Genomic DNA, 14830 nt, shown 5'->3' on the forward strand with positions numbered 1-14830 from the left:
TTTAGTTTTCTTCGAAATGGTTGTGGCTTATTGTGTATAAACATATCTAATTTAATTTATTTTATATCATTTCTTGTTATATTTAACGAGTGTAGAATATAAACCATTTAAGTATTTCGATTGGCACTTGTTTTACATAGAAAATATAAAGTTTAGTTAAATATATCTCTATTTAAAAGAATACAAACACTATTAATCTAAGACGTATGACAGTTTAATAAATAACAGAATATTAAAATTTTATTCATTTATAATTAATATGAACGAATCTTGTTCTTGACTTCTTCATTTAATAGTGTTCATATAAAATAATATTAAATAACAATACTTTATTTTTGTATAAAAAAAAATCTGTATAGCTTTTGTTGTTATGTTGATAAAAAATAGTTATGTTTATGTTAATTTATAATAATTGTAAAAAATAATTGTAAATAATATCGTAAATATTAGGCTTTTTACATCATTACATAAATTAGGATATGCGGATTAATAATTTGTTCTGATGAAACGCGTCTGGTCTTCTTCTTAAGATCATCGTGATGTTCCCAGTTGTCTGACCTTCTTATGTAGGCTGTGTAGTGACCCATTGTTTGGTTGACTTCTAAAATACTATTCCCAATGAAATCGACAATTCCTAGTAAGCTGAACCTTAAAAAAAATTATAATAATAACATAACAATATTTATTATACTATAGTATAATACCTACACTGTTTAACAGAAAAACCTGATTGAAGAAATAACTTTTGTCCTATACAATATTATTAAAGTTTTTTTTATGTATAATATTAAATATTTTTACTTGCGATACACGTATAACATAAAAATAATTAATTTTTGACAATTATTACATTTTTTTAATAAATTTAAAATAGCAAATTTGTTAATCTGATTATAAGATCAATTTATATGGTAAAAACATTTATCTAAGTCAAGTAGTTTATTTTTTAAAATATCGATATTATTTTTATTAAATTAATTTGGAATAAAATCACTTTTTTCAAAATATTATTTTTGGGAATTTTCTGATATGAGTATATTTCTTAAATTTACTAATCATATAATTTTAACAATTTTTTTCATATGTTTAAGTATAGCATCATTTTTTTTCAGGTCTTGTTACACTATATATTGAAAATACATAAGTATTATTTTTTAGACATAGATATTTATAGCTGTACAAGTATACAATTATTGTAATCTTACTGATTTTTATATATCATTATAGTTGTGGGAATGGATGATATTTTGCAGTTTGCATCTCCATAATAGCCCAAAAGATCAACGTCAATAAAAATATGAGGTTCTACTTCATAGATTGTTTCGATATAATGATCACATGAATTACAAAGTTCTTGCTTGGTTGATATATATTTATGTATTTCTTCTTCTAATATTTCTTTAGTAAATCCTTTTGCACCAATTATTTTCATATTAGGGCTTAACAGGTTGAGATATTCATTATTTACCAATGAACATCTATCACAGTTGATATTTTTTTTACCCGATATAACTTTCAATTGCTTTATGAGATTCTGTATATTACATTGGGCGTCATAACATTGTACACCACTCATTTCGGAATTTGGTCTCTCCAATATTCCACTTATTTTTAAAATTTCATATCTCTTATGGTAGTCTTTTGTTGAAGCTCCGTTGTTGACTTACAAAATTGCAAAAAATCGTTACTCATATTTTCAATATAGTTTTTATATTTTGGAAAATCATAATAGCCAATGCAGATTATCGATAGAATAGTATCAAATGCACACGTATTATTTACAATAAAAGTTTTGTTTTTTTTTTTTAATGGAGTAGATATACTGCCATTTGTCATGGAAACAATTTTATTTGATCTTAATTTCGATTTATTCAGTATTTTCTTTATTTCAGGGCAAGGGTCTAAATATTTTGACGGTCTTTTTTTTCTTAATTTTTCATTATTTCCTTTTCCACGCCAATTTTCTTCATTTAAAAGACTTATATTTGCGCTATACGCGGACGGCCGACGACACGGAAATACGCCATACGTACGAGGTACGACGAACGTTGACCCGTTGTTTGATATTCGGCGCTGTATCGGAGTCGATCTTTAGTTAATCGCTACGTAATTTTACCTTTTTTATTTTAACATTATTTTTAAAATGAGTTAACTTACTCATTTTGAACTTGTTGAATTATTAGATGGAAATATTTCCGAACTAAGTGATTTTGAAAGTGATAGTGATGAAGGGATTGACGAGCTACTAGCTAATTTTGATGAGAATGAAAACTTTGAATTGCCTGACTTTAATGAATTTGAAAATATAAATGATATTCCGGAAATTGATGTCCCCGAATAACGAGACGTTATAATACGTATTACAAATACGAATATTTGTTTTTAGAATATTATTTTGTTGATTCTACACTCGTTAAATTTAACAAGAAATGATATAAAATAAATTAAATTAGATATGTTTATACACAATAAGCCACAAGCATTTCGAAGAAAACTAAATTATTTTATCAGTAGATCTACTGTACGTAGTATCTATACGTATAAAAAACATTAATGTGTAGCCTTCGGTTTACAGTCTTATTTTTGTGACGTCGAGTCCCAATGTACATTACGAATTCTTCAAAAGTAAGTGTGTTAAAATTTTGAAATTTTCAGGATCACTATATTAAACGGTAAATAAAAAAATACAAAAAAGGGTTAATAAATATAGAAAGTGCTTGAGTAGTACACATTTGAGAACATTAGTTAACAAGGGTAATGATAATGATATTCGTAAAAACAATTTTTCTTCATCAAATATATATTCCAACAATTATCAACTGATTGTACAAATTTGACGTTGGTTTGGAATGGATTTAATAAAACATGTTTGTGAGTAGAAAGGGAGAAAATCAAATTAATTTATCATTATTATTGTTATTAACAATTTTCTTTTTTGGAAAAACCAAAATATAGCAAATTCCGAAAACCACCTAGCAAAATCTAGCAAATCACTAGCAATTTTTTGATACCACTTTGGAGCCGATCGGAAAATGTGCCGGTGCTGAGCCTTTTTCTATTTTCCAGGTTACCGGAAAAACCAAAATATAGCAAATTCCAAAAACCACCTAGCAAAATCTAGCAAATCACTAGCAATTTTTTGATACCACTTTGGAGCCGATCGGAAAATGTGCCAGTGCTGGAAAATTTTCAATTTTCCGGAAAAACCAAAATATAGCAAATTCCAAAAACCACCTAGCAAAATCTAGCAAATCACTAGTAATTTTTTGATACCACTTTGGAGCCGATCGGAAAATGTGCCGGTGCTGAGCCTTTTTCTATTTTCCGGGTTACCGGAAAAACCAAAATATAGCAAATTCCAAAAACCACCTAGCAAAATCTAGCAAATCACTAGCAATTTTTTGATACCACTTTGGAGCCGATCGGAAAATGTGCCAGTGCTGGAAAATTTTCAATTTTCCGGAAAAACCAAAATATAGCAAATTCCAAAAACCACCTAGCAAAATCTAGCAAATCACTAGCAATTTTTTGATACCACTTTGGAGCCGATCGGAAAATGTGCCAGTGCTGGAAAATTTTCAATTTTCCGGAAAAACCAAAATATAGCAAATTCCAAAAACCACCTAGCAAAATCTAGCAAATCACTAGTAATTTTTTGATACCACTTTGGAGCCGATCGGAAAATGTGCCGGTGCTGAGCCTTTTTCTATTTTCCGGGTTACCGGAAAAACCAAAATATAGCAAATTCCAAAAACCACCTAGCAAAATCTAGCAAATCACTAGCAATTTTTTGATACCACTTTGGAGCCGATCGGAAAATGTGCCAGTGCTGGAAAATTTTCAATTTTCCGGAAAAACCAAAATATAGCAAATTCCAAAAACCACCTAGCAAAATCTAGCAAATCACTAGCAATTTTTTGATACCACTTTGGAGCCGATCGGAAAATGTGCCAGTGCTGGAAAATTTTCAATTTTCGAAAACCAAAATATAGCAAATTCCAAAAACCACCTAGCAAAATCTAGCAAATCACTAGCAATTTTTTGATACCACTTTGGAGCCGATCGGAAAATGTGCCAGTGCTGGAAAATTTTCAATTTTCCGGAAAAACCAAAATATAGCAAATTCCAAAAACCACCTAGCAAAATCTAGCAAATCACTAGTAATTTTTTGATACCACTTTGGAGCCGATCGGAAAATGTGCCGGTGCTGAGCCTTTTTCTATTTTCCGGGTTACCGGAAAAACCAAAATATAGCAAATTCCAAAAACCACCTAGCAAAATCTAGCAAATCACTAGCAATTTTTTGATACCACTTTGGAGCCGATCGGAAAATGTGCCAGTGCTGGAAAATTTTCAATTTTCCGGAAAAACCAAAATATAGCAAATTCCAAAAACCACCTAGCAAAATCTAGCAAATCACTAGTAATTTTTTGATACCACTTTGGAGCCGATCGGAAAATGTGCCGGTGCTGAGCCTTTTTCTATTTTCCGGGTTACCGGAAAAACCAAAATATAGCAAATTCCAAAAACCACCTAGCAAAATCTAGCAAATCACTAGCAATTTTTTGATACCACTTTGGAGCCGATCGGAAAATGTGCCGGTGCTGAGCCTTTTTCTATTTTCCGGGTTACCGGAAAAACCAAAATATAGCAAATTCCAAAAACCACCTAGCAAAATCTAGCAAATCACTAGCAATTTTTTGATACCACTTTGGAGCCGATCGGAAAATGTGCCGGTGCTGAGCCTTTTTCTATTTTCCGGGTTACCGGAAAAACCAAAATATAGCAAAATCCAAAAACCACCTAGCAAAATCTAGCAAATCACTAGCAATTTTTTGATACCACTTTGGAGCCGATTGGAAAATGTGCCGGTGCTGTGTCAAGTTGGCACCGGCATATTTGAATTTCGATTTACTCTTAAATGAGATACTAGCAAATTCTGAAAATGACCTAGCAAAATCTAGCAAATTTCCTAGCAATTTTTTGATATTAGAATTATAGTCCTAGCATATTGTGCCGGTGCCAACTTGATGCCAAATTCATAATTTATTATGATATTAATAGGTATTTATTATACTATATAGTATACATATACCTATATTAACAGATAGATATAATAATCAAACTATTTTAATTTAATTTTAATACGAATTTTCTGACTTTTAAATTAGGTACATAAGTATTTTTTAAGATGTCATTCCTTAATGAATTGACAACATATTGTCTTTCAATATTTAGAATGCCCAAATTTGAGAATGAGTATTGCAGTATACCAACTCGTTTTTGACCGATTTTTTGAAATCCCCACCTAGTCCGTACGTATGCCTAAAAAAAGGATTTCATAAAAACGTGCGAAGTTCATATTAAAAATATTAATGAATTAATGATACATTGACACCTCATAATACAACAGTAGATCGTAGATGCCCTATATTAGTATACTATATGTATACATTGTACTTAAAATATAGATTGTATAAAACTAAGTAGATATACCTATATAAAATCATAAAATATACTGCATACATACTATACATTATTAGGTATAATAATTAATATAAATAAATATATATACCGTATTATATATAAATATATAATACGGTTCCGGAGATATAACATCCGAATTCGACAATTATTGATATTATGTCATTCTAATATGTTAGACGTGTCCAAATGAAACCCAAGTTCAAAATGTTTTATGCTCTGATTTTAAACAAGCTATTTTGTTTTATTAAAATGTGTAGTAAAACAAAATTACACAGTATAGTACAGTACACTCAAAAGAATTATCTGCAGACCGCGGATTTGGCTAAAAGACGATTGAACACGATTTTCCATCGAGTATAAGGTAATGCATACATCGATAAATTATATTATATTGAATTGATATTATCAAAAAAGTAAAAACACGTATGCGGGCTTTTACATTTATACGCATATAAATGTAAAAGCCCGAGTGCTTACAGAGTGATTCACCAAGCATGATCAGCCTCATGTTTTCATTAAAATATAATGAATTTATTCAAATTCTGATATCTGGAATTCTTAAACATAATCGAAAGAAAATTTGGTCTTTAAACATATTTAAAAGTTCCAAAAATTAGATTTTAAATAACTGCGCTGTTGAAGAAAAAGGGGTTAGGATGCTTGGTGAATCACCCTGTATATCCGATTGAAAAATAAATTCATAGGTAATGATTGGTCACGTATATAGCTGTAAAACATGTCTGGTTATATTATTTTAAATAGGTAAGTAACACTATCACAACGATATAATTTTGCATATAAATTAAAAATCAGAAAATTTCATCGGACATTGACATGTATTGTGCATTTGTGCACCGGCCGTCAACTTTCTTTATTTGTATATCGTTGATAAAATATTGTAATATAATATGAAATTGTTTTTGATTTCAAGAAAATATTCATTATTGTAAAGATCCTATTGGAAATCGGGTGGAAACCGAAACTCGTGGTGTGTAAGAAATATTCATGTTGTATACAGTAATTATATTACCTATATATTGTTATTATTATACTTATAAATTGTAATATAATATGTATGTTATAATTATATTACCTGCCGAGACTCCACCAGTAAGAAAAAGAACAAATTTATAAAACACGGCACGCTGTGTATTTCGGTTTATGCACTTAACACAGCCCACGGGCAAGTCGGTGTCGGTGTACTTTGCCTTGCAGCCAAATCCGACCGAGATGGGCAATCCGCCTGCTGACAAATTTTGACAGATTTCATATTCACAATTTTTTTTAATGTTTTAAAGTTTTAAATATTATACTGTAATACTGAACAAGAGAATTGCCAATATAATGGTGAAAAAACCTTTTTTATATCGTGGAACAGAATAATTTGGCTTTGCTATGACTATAAGTGTCATACAACTTTGTTTGGAACTTCAAAATATTTATATTGCGTGTGTTAGTATTTAGCATATCGAATAGTTTGTGAATATATTCTAAAAAATTGTTTAGCTTCATGTATAACTGATTATTTTATTTCAGATACAACTGTGTGTTGGTAGTGTATCAGTAATTCAATCAAGAGCGGAAAGATTTAAACATTTTAATTCGTATCAACATATTGCAAAGGCTTCAACTCCCCCTCCCCCACAATCAAAAAAAAAAAAACATACACATAAATTTAATGATTATTTTTCAAAGACAGATTTATCTTTTAATAATTTCATATAATTGTCTTATAATAATTATTAAAATTTAAAAAAATACAATATGAACATTTATGAAAGTAATAATATCGATCTTATTTATTATTTTCTAATCAATCTATGATTGCTTGAACTTTCACTTTAATATTTTTATTTATTATTATGCCAACCCAGTTAGTTTATATGAAAATTGCTTTTACTCCCAAAATTAGTAATTCATAATCACTATTTTTTCAAATTACCGATGGTCTGAATGTCTGATTACAGTTTACGCAGAGCTATGCACACCCCGCACTCCCACATTGGCACACGTACTACGTAGAGCCATTTTGATAAAATATAATTATAAGAATTAATATCCATAGGTAAATATTGTAAATACAGAGTGATCCATTTACAATTTTAGCAATTGATCTACCACATTTGTGTTCTCAGAAAATGTATGCCATTTTGAGAGAAAAATGTTTTTATTTAGTTTGAAATAATATTAACAATTAATACAATAGCTAATACCAGTTTAATTGTATTTAATAATAACGTAAATATAAATTATGGTCTGCGATCTCTGCCCCAGTGGGCGGTGGCACGGTAGCGTACTTGCATTCTATACACGAATCTAGCACTCGGTGCCGGTCACCTTATGGCTTATATTTTTGGCATATGAGTATAATATAACGGCACGGGCATACATTCTAATTAATATTATATTATCAATTATATCGTTTAATTTATGAATAAACCTATATATTCGTACATATTATTATTTTATCAATTGTTCACTACTTATAATAAAATAAATAATACTAATGATAGAATGTACTTCGTGTAGCCGTTATATGCGAAATAATGCTGAAGTGCCAAACATCGTGTATAGACGGGTACAGATACTACACTCTGGAATATAACAGAACAATTTGGAACCACTGAACTGTATTGTAGTATGTATAGTGTATGAGTGTATGAGCACCGAGTACTGGATTCGGATACAAAACGTAAATGCTCAGCCAGGTATAAAAATAAACTGTATAACAGCGGTCAGCAAGTCTTCTGCAGAACAAACATAAAAAGTGCGGCCCTTCACGGAACATTTTTTTACTCTTTTTGTAATGGTAATTTTTTAAACATTTTTTTTTTTTTTTATTATTATTATTAATAACAACACATAATTATTATTTTAGTCTCATATTCCAAGTCAGAATACTTCTAAAAAATATATTGATGCATAATAGTTTTTTTCAATCGATAAGCCGCCGAAGCTTAGACGAGTGACGGCGTGGGGCTTGGCCGATGATGTACAGAAACATTTTGTGTTTACATAAATTATTATTCGTGTAAATATTTTTACCATCTAAAAAAGGACCTATAGGTATTAGTTTTCCGAATGATAAAAACCTCGTCTGTCGGTCGATGAAACGTTTTCGTTCGATTCGCCCAAACGTCCGCGGCATCAGAATCCTATAAAGGTTATATAGCTCATAAGTCATAACACACACACATATCTCGTGACTTATTATTTATAATAGTAATACAATATTGGCACGCGAACCGCGTACGTGGTCGATCACACGCACGAAGCGTATATTCGCGTTGTGTTATTGTGTGAGTCTCGTACGTTTTAATTTTTTTTTTGTCTTCGTCTACCCGCCACGTCGTCGCGGCAGCTTTCGTATTCATAACATTAATTATGCACAGGTACACATCATTATGGTCTATTATTATTGTAATGCCAGTACGCGTATCACATTGCGCCGAAATGGAATAAATTCGTTTTCCCGATGTGTCAAAGTACCTACTGTGCGGGTAACATTATAATTTATAGTACCTATATTATACCATATTCCTTCTATTATATTAAAATCTATTTATAACGATTTGACCTTTGGAATTTACCTACATGATATATTTGTTTTGTAAGGCGATATTGGATGGCGCGCAAACACATTACCTATAATAATATTATTGTTAATATTATTATTAGTGTACACAATATTACATTAATTTTATATAATTCTTCGAATAAAATTATAGTCAAAATCGCGTGTGTACACTCACTCAGCATCTTTACGAAAGTCGTAAAATATTTACGTCAGTTAATAATAATAACTTATTATGCTTATTATTAGGTTTTGATAATATTAAAGTACATAATATTACTACAACTTACAGTCCACAAACGTTCGTTAATCGTTTGGTATAACCACGTACAGAATAATAAATAATAATAGGTATTATTCTAGGAAGTAGGAACTTAATATAGTTCTAATTGCATTATATAATACATATAGATATAGGCGAAGCAAATTCAAGCAATCGATAAATATTTAATATTATACTGTACACAGGTACAACTGTACGAGTGACAAGTGTGCGACTAAGTATAGCCCCGGAAACGAGTGTCCTTTAGTGGCTCAATCCCTCGAAATATTATAGTTTTTAAATTATAGTAATATTATTAAAAATAGTAAATACAAACTGTACGAACATTTTAAACCAACGTCAACCAAACCTTGCAAGTCTTTTTTAGGCACCGAAAAGTACCTACAATCGATCTGTTCAATGTTGATGCGTATCTACACTTTCGTCCTGACTCCTGAGCAAAGGCCACAGGGTAGGGGGGCCGGGAGGGGCCGTGCTTCTCCGCTTTTTTGGCAATGTTTATTTATTATGTATATATATGTATAATATACACCTAGCCCCCCCCCACCCGGTGAAAATTTCTTAGGGCGCTCTTGCTTTTGAGTCCTGAATTACTCCGGATTACATTATAATGTATAGTTGATTAATATAATATGTTATGTACCACACAAACCACTCGAATAGCCTTCCAATAATTATAAAACTATCATTCATTCTAGTTTCCTCCGACATTATGCAGTAAGTTATTGACCATTTCAATACTTTATTACTCGAATGGTCTCCGATAAATATAGTAAAATAGGTTTATCGATATTAATTTTATAAAATAAATATTCCATAATCGACAGTAAAACTTAAAGTTACTAAATTTGCATGTTAGTGCACTATTTGTTTTCTCTCACTGGTCCACGTAGCCACGCGCGCCACATAGACAAAACGAATTTACGCAGAATATTTTATTTTATGTTTTTAATTAATCTTAGATTAAAATCACTCATTGCAAAAACTATAAAGAATACTATATTTGAGGGTATGACATAGCGATTTGTCTATACTATATAATTGTCTCAAAACAATTTAAATATATAAATTTACAAAAAAAATTGCATTTTTAAAGTCAAGTAATAATAACATATAACATCGATATGTCATACCCGCGAAAATATTATACACTCTATTTTTTGTAATAAGTGATTTTACTCTAAGTTTACTCAAAAATCTATGTTATGTGTTATGCGTGGGTCTGAGAGAGAAAACTAGCATTGCACTGACATCTTCTTAACGAATTATTATTTATTATAAATATAATTTATATATATATAGTTATAAATCATAATAATATAATACTTTAACTGATAGCTGGATTCTTAAATAGGCTAAACAAGATTTTTTTGTACCAACGTTTTTCGTTAATTTGCTAGATATTAAATAAAACTTTAATCCATCTAAAATTAAAATGTTTTCCCTCATTTACTAAAAATGTTAATTTTATATTTGTATAGCGAACGTACGTGTTGATAACGTAACGGTATGCAACCACGACTGATTATGTTGCGGTTATTGTTGCTGATTATGATTAAATCTTCAACGATTTTTAATGATCGACGATACCCAACAATTTGAAATAATAATATTTTTTTAACGAAAATCGATATAATTCAATAATAGAATAAAATATATTAATATATTCTAAGTACACGCAAATAGCAATATAATAGCATACTACTTAAATTGCCTCCAAAATGCCAGTGACAATTCCAGTAAAAAAAGTTCACTTATCTAGATTTGGGTGGCAATTTGTGTGTAACGGTGTGGCGGTGTCTATATGAGTAATGACTAATGAGTGTCAGTTGTACAAATATGACTAATATTTAGTATTTAATATTTATATTATTATATGAGGTAGCAATATTGTAAATACTCAATATTACTATATTTTTTTTTTTTATATTATACTGCAATTACGTTTGGACTTTGAAATATATTTACTAATTAGACATGTTGCAAGCAGTATTGTAAAGGTGAATACAATTTTTAAAAAGGGTTATTAGTAAATTCTTTGAAAAATGTATTTCAAATATTATATAAGGACATTTACTCAAATAATAATTTCGAAGTATAAAAAAAAATGTTTAAAAAGTATACCTACTGATGTAATTTTTGTTACCCAATATGCGTTATCGCCGTTATCTGTTTAATGCAGTATATTATATTAGACAATAATAGGTAGGTAATTATTATTATTAGTAGTATTGGTTATCAGACGTTTATCTAAATTATTGTTTATTGTAAAAGGTAGGTAAGTATCTAACTCATTGTAATTTATTTTAACGTTTTAGAATCGTTAATCGTTATTAATAATAACTTATTAGATATTATAATTTTATTATAAACCATTAAATGATTATGATTTACTTTTTAAAAAATGAACATTCAATAGAGATACCTATATACTGCTAGTATAAAAATATAAAAATCCGAATATTTAATTACTCGCAGCGTTTATTGAACAATAGGTATGAAAAAAACAAATTGAAAAAGTCAAAACGTATCAATTACGCATCGTACCTAAAAGAGATGAGTATTTTAATTTTTCATAAATATTGTAGTGAATGGTAAAACTTGGGAATATTTCGGTTTATAGGGTATTGAGTATTGACCCCAGTATGGGTAAATTATATTTTTCTCGTAAATGTTGATATAAGGTATGTATTATTTTCTCACGTTAATTTAATTTTATTGAAAATTAATAATTATAGTCTTAATGGTTTTCAGTAGGTACTTATATAATATAATATTATATATTATGTAAATTATTTTTTCAATGCCGTTTTCGGAATAATGGCATTAAACCTATTATTTCATTTTTATATACTTATCGTAAATTGCCAAAAATGTTCTATTCGCGTACCATGTAATTACGTTCGTGTAAAAGCACATAAAAATGTTTGTAGCCTAATGCTATGACATTGTAACGGAAATTCGGGACCCGAAGACAATAATATCGTGGAAAAGTGGAACTTGTGGAACGTTGGACGTACGGCCATAACGTGTTGCCAACGGTCACGCCATTGAAGAATTGGTAAAAATAATATTACACAACAAGGTTTTTAATGCATTAGGTATTTTATTTAAAAAAAATATTAATCCGAAAGCAAAAAAAATAATGGTTGATGTAATATTGTACAATATTATAGTCAATAGATATTTTTTCGATGTTTGGTCGTTGCCTTATATATATATATATATATATATATAATATGTAATATTAATATTAATATATTATATTATATTTACCTACTATAATATATTAATATAGGACCCATAATGTATTACTTAATCCATTAAGTTGATCAGTGATAAAATATTTTCAAAGATATTAACTTCTTGGCCAAAGAATATAACTTCAATATTTCTTACTTATTTACGCAACTTTTTTAAATATATTGACAACTATATTATTTTCCTGAAAATATTTTTATGCAGTGTGAGGCGTGAGTCATGAATTAAAAGCCGTATACCATTCAAAACAAGTAAAAATATTTTCGTGATAATTGTATCGTGTATAGAAAATGTTAATATAAACATTCAGTAAAAATGTCATGTATATACGGTTATTTGTTTTAAAATTACACCAAAAGCCAAAATCGTTTTTGTCTAATACCAATATATATTAATGCGTAAAAATTACCGGTTTTTCTTAATTTTTGTTTTGTTTTTCCTTGTGCTTTTGAAAACTATCGAGAATTTCAATTTTTGACCTTCCTAATGCGCCAACTACATTCATTTTTCCATCGAAAAAGTTAAGTACTGTTGAAGAAAATTGTAGCAGTGTTATACGGCGATGACAGACACAAAAATAAAAAAAATACACATCATTGTAAAATCAATACATTCATCGTTCCGCTCAGAATCTAATATATGTATAGATTAGCCGATCTGCTGCGTTACTGTATGGAATTTTTTCTAAATGAAAAAAAATAATGTATTATTTATTGCTTGTTATTTAAATTACAGTAAAAGGAAATGTCCTTGTGTTTCTAGATTTAGATTCAAAAACTACTTGACCGATTTTGATGAAAGTTTCTGATATATTATTCTTGAAGATATCAAGTTTATAGATAAGTTTGAACCACGTTCGAAAATATACCAAGTGCCATATCCAATCGATTGCCAATCCCAGTTTAATTAGTTCACAAAGCGAAAGGTACTTCACCGATGTCGTTTTGCGCTCGAATTGAGATACGGGTATAGGGCTGCAATAATAACGAGACATTTTTAAGAACTTCATTATATTTGAATTGTACAGGAAATATAATTTGGTTTTTTTTTTAAAGGAGAACACGAATTACCACTTCTGTTAACTATTTCTCATACACAAAAAAATCTTCAAAAACCCGCACAAGCCCACATAATAAAAATCCTATTTGTTTTTTTCGTCTATTTGTACGAACCTTAAATTATTTTACTTAAAGAAATCGTATTGTTCCTAAAAAAAATCTAAAGATCGACCACGTATGCTAAATTATAGCTCACGGATATAGTGACGTGACATAAGAATAAGCCAATATTCCACGGTCATTACTCATTTATAATTATTAAATTCAAAACAAAAAAAAAACAGTAAGTTATGAACCAACAGGACAGAGGTGCATTATTATACCACTGGAAGTTATTTACTCGTAGTCGTCTTAAGAAATAAGAGTATTATATAATAATATATCGACCAGAGAAATGTTTAAAACTTTAAACGATATAGGAAGTTATCATGTTTTTCGACTTAAAAGTTAACAGCTATGAACATGACGGACTAATTGGATAATATTTTTTGGAAACAAATTGTTATTGTTGACGTGCATATGCCGCGCGTGTACGTGAAAATCAATATTACAAGAGGAGTTATAGTTGGACAGGCACATATTTATGTACAAAATATACACATTTGGTTTGTACACATACAATATAAACAATTATTTTAAGTGATATAATATGTATATTTTTTTTTTAGAAAATTTAAAAAACTCTTTTACATAAATATATTATATTTATACTATAGGATAGGAAGAACTCGGAGAGGGAGGGTCGACGATGTCCGGACATTTATTTTCAACAGGCTCACCTAGACAATATAACACTAATTACACGGTTTTCGATTTGCCATAATGTTTTTAGGCAATAATAATTGACCTCGTTGCAGCAATAACCATTGAAAAAAAACCTCCTTACATTTACCTAGGTATAGGTAGTAGGTACTAGGTACGCTTCTAAAAATTTTACATATAGGTACGTACTTTCTTACGTAGTGTACCAACCTACTATTATAATATGTCTCTATATCACGGTTGTCGGGTTGTAGATATACGTCTGGTTACACAACTGCAATATTATATTGCTTAATAAGACATAAGACCATTCAATATGATGTCATGCGATGAGGCACAGAACTAAAACTCTTGTATAGACTTCTGATATCTTAACTTTTGATAATTTATCTTATCTATATAAAT

The 14830-nt window shown here is 29.4% G+C and overlaps 1 protein-coding gene across 1 annotated transcript; it reads right to left on the minus strand.

Annotated features, from left to right (window-relative positions):
* Positions 1–275: 275 nt before the first annotated feature.
* Positions 276–3970, minus strand: LOC100572467. The gene is made up of 2 exons (XM_003242517.4): positions 1206–3970; positions 276–648 (listed from the first exon to the last, which is right to left on the minus strand). Exons 1-2 carry the CDS (start codon positions 1574–1576, stop codon positions 456–458), a joined length of 564 nt encoding a protein of 187 aa, XP_003242565.1. The 5' UTR covers positions 1577–3970; the 3' UTR covers positions 276–455.
* Between the last annotated feature and the right edge of the window lie 10860 nt (positions 3971–14830).

The sequence above is a fragment of the Acyrthosiphon pisum genome, chromosome A2 (genome assembly GCF_005508785.2).
Source record: "Acyrthosiphon pisum isolate AL4f chromosome A2, pea_aphid_22Mar2018_4r6ur, whole genome shotgun sequence".
Classification (NCBI taxonomy): domain Eukaryota; kingdom Metazoa; phylum Arthropoda; class Insecta; order Hemiptera; family Aphididae; genus Acyrthosiphon; species Acyrthosiphon pisum.

Bases quoted from the DNA above. Each gene is read 5' to 3' on its own strand.
- LOC100572467 (XM_003242517.4), bottom strand. From the start codon at position 1,576: ATGAGTGGTGTACAATGTTATGACGCCCAATGTAATATACAGAATCTC. The intron at 649-1,205 runs GTAAGATTACAA...ATTTTTTTTAAG, and splicing joins ATAATGATATATAAAAATCA to GTTCAGCTTACTAGGAATTG.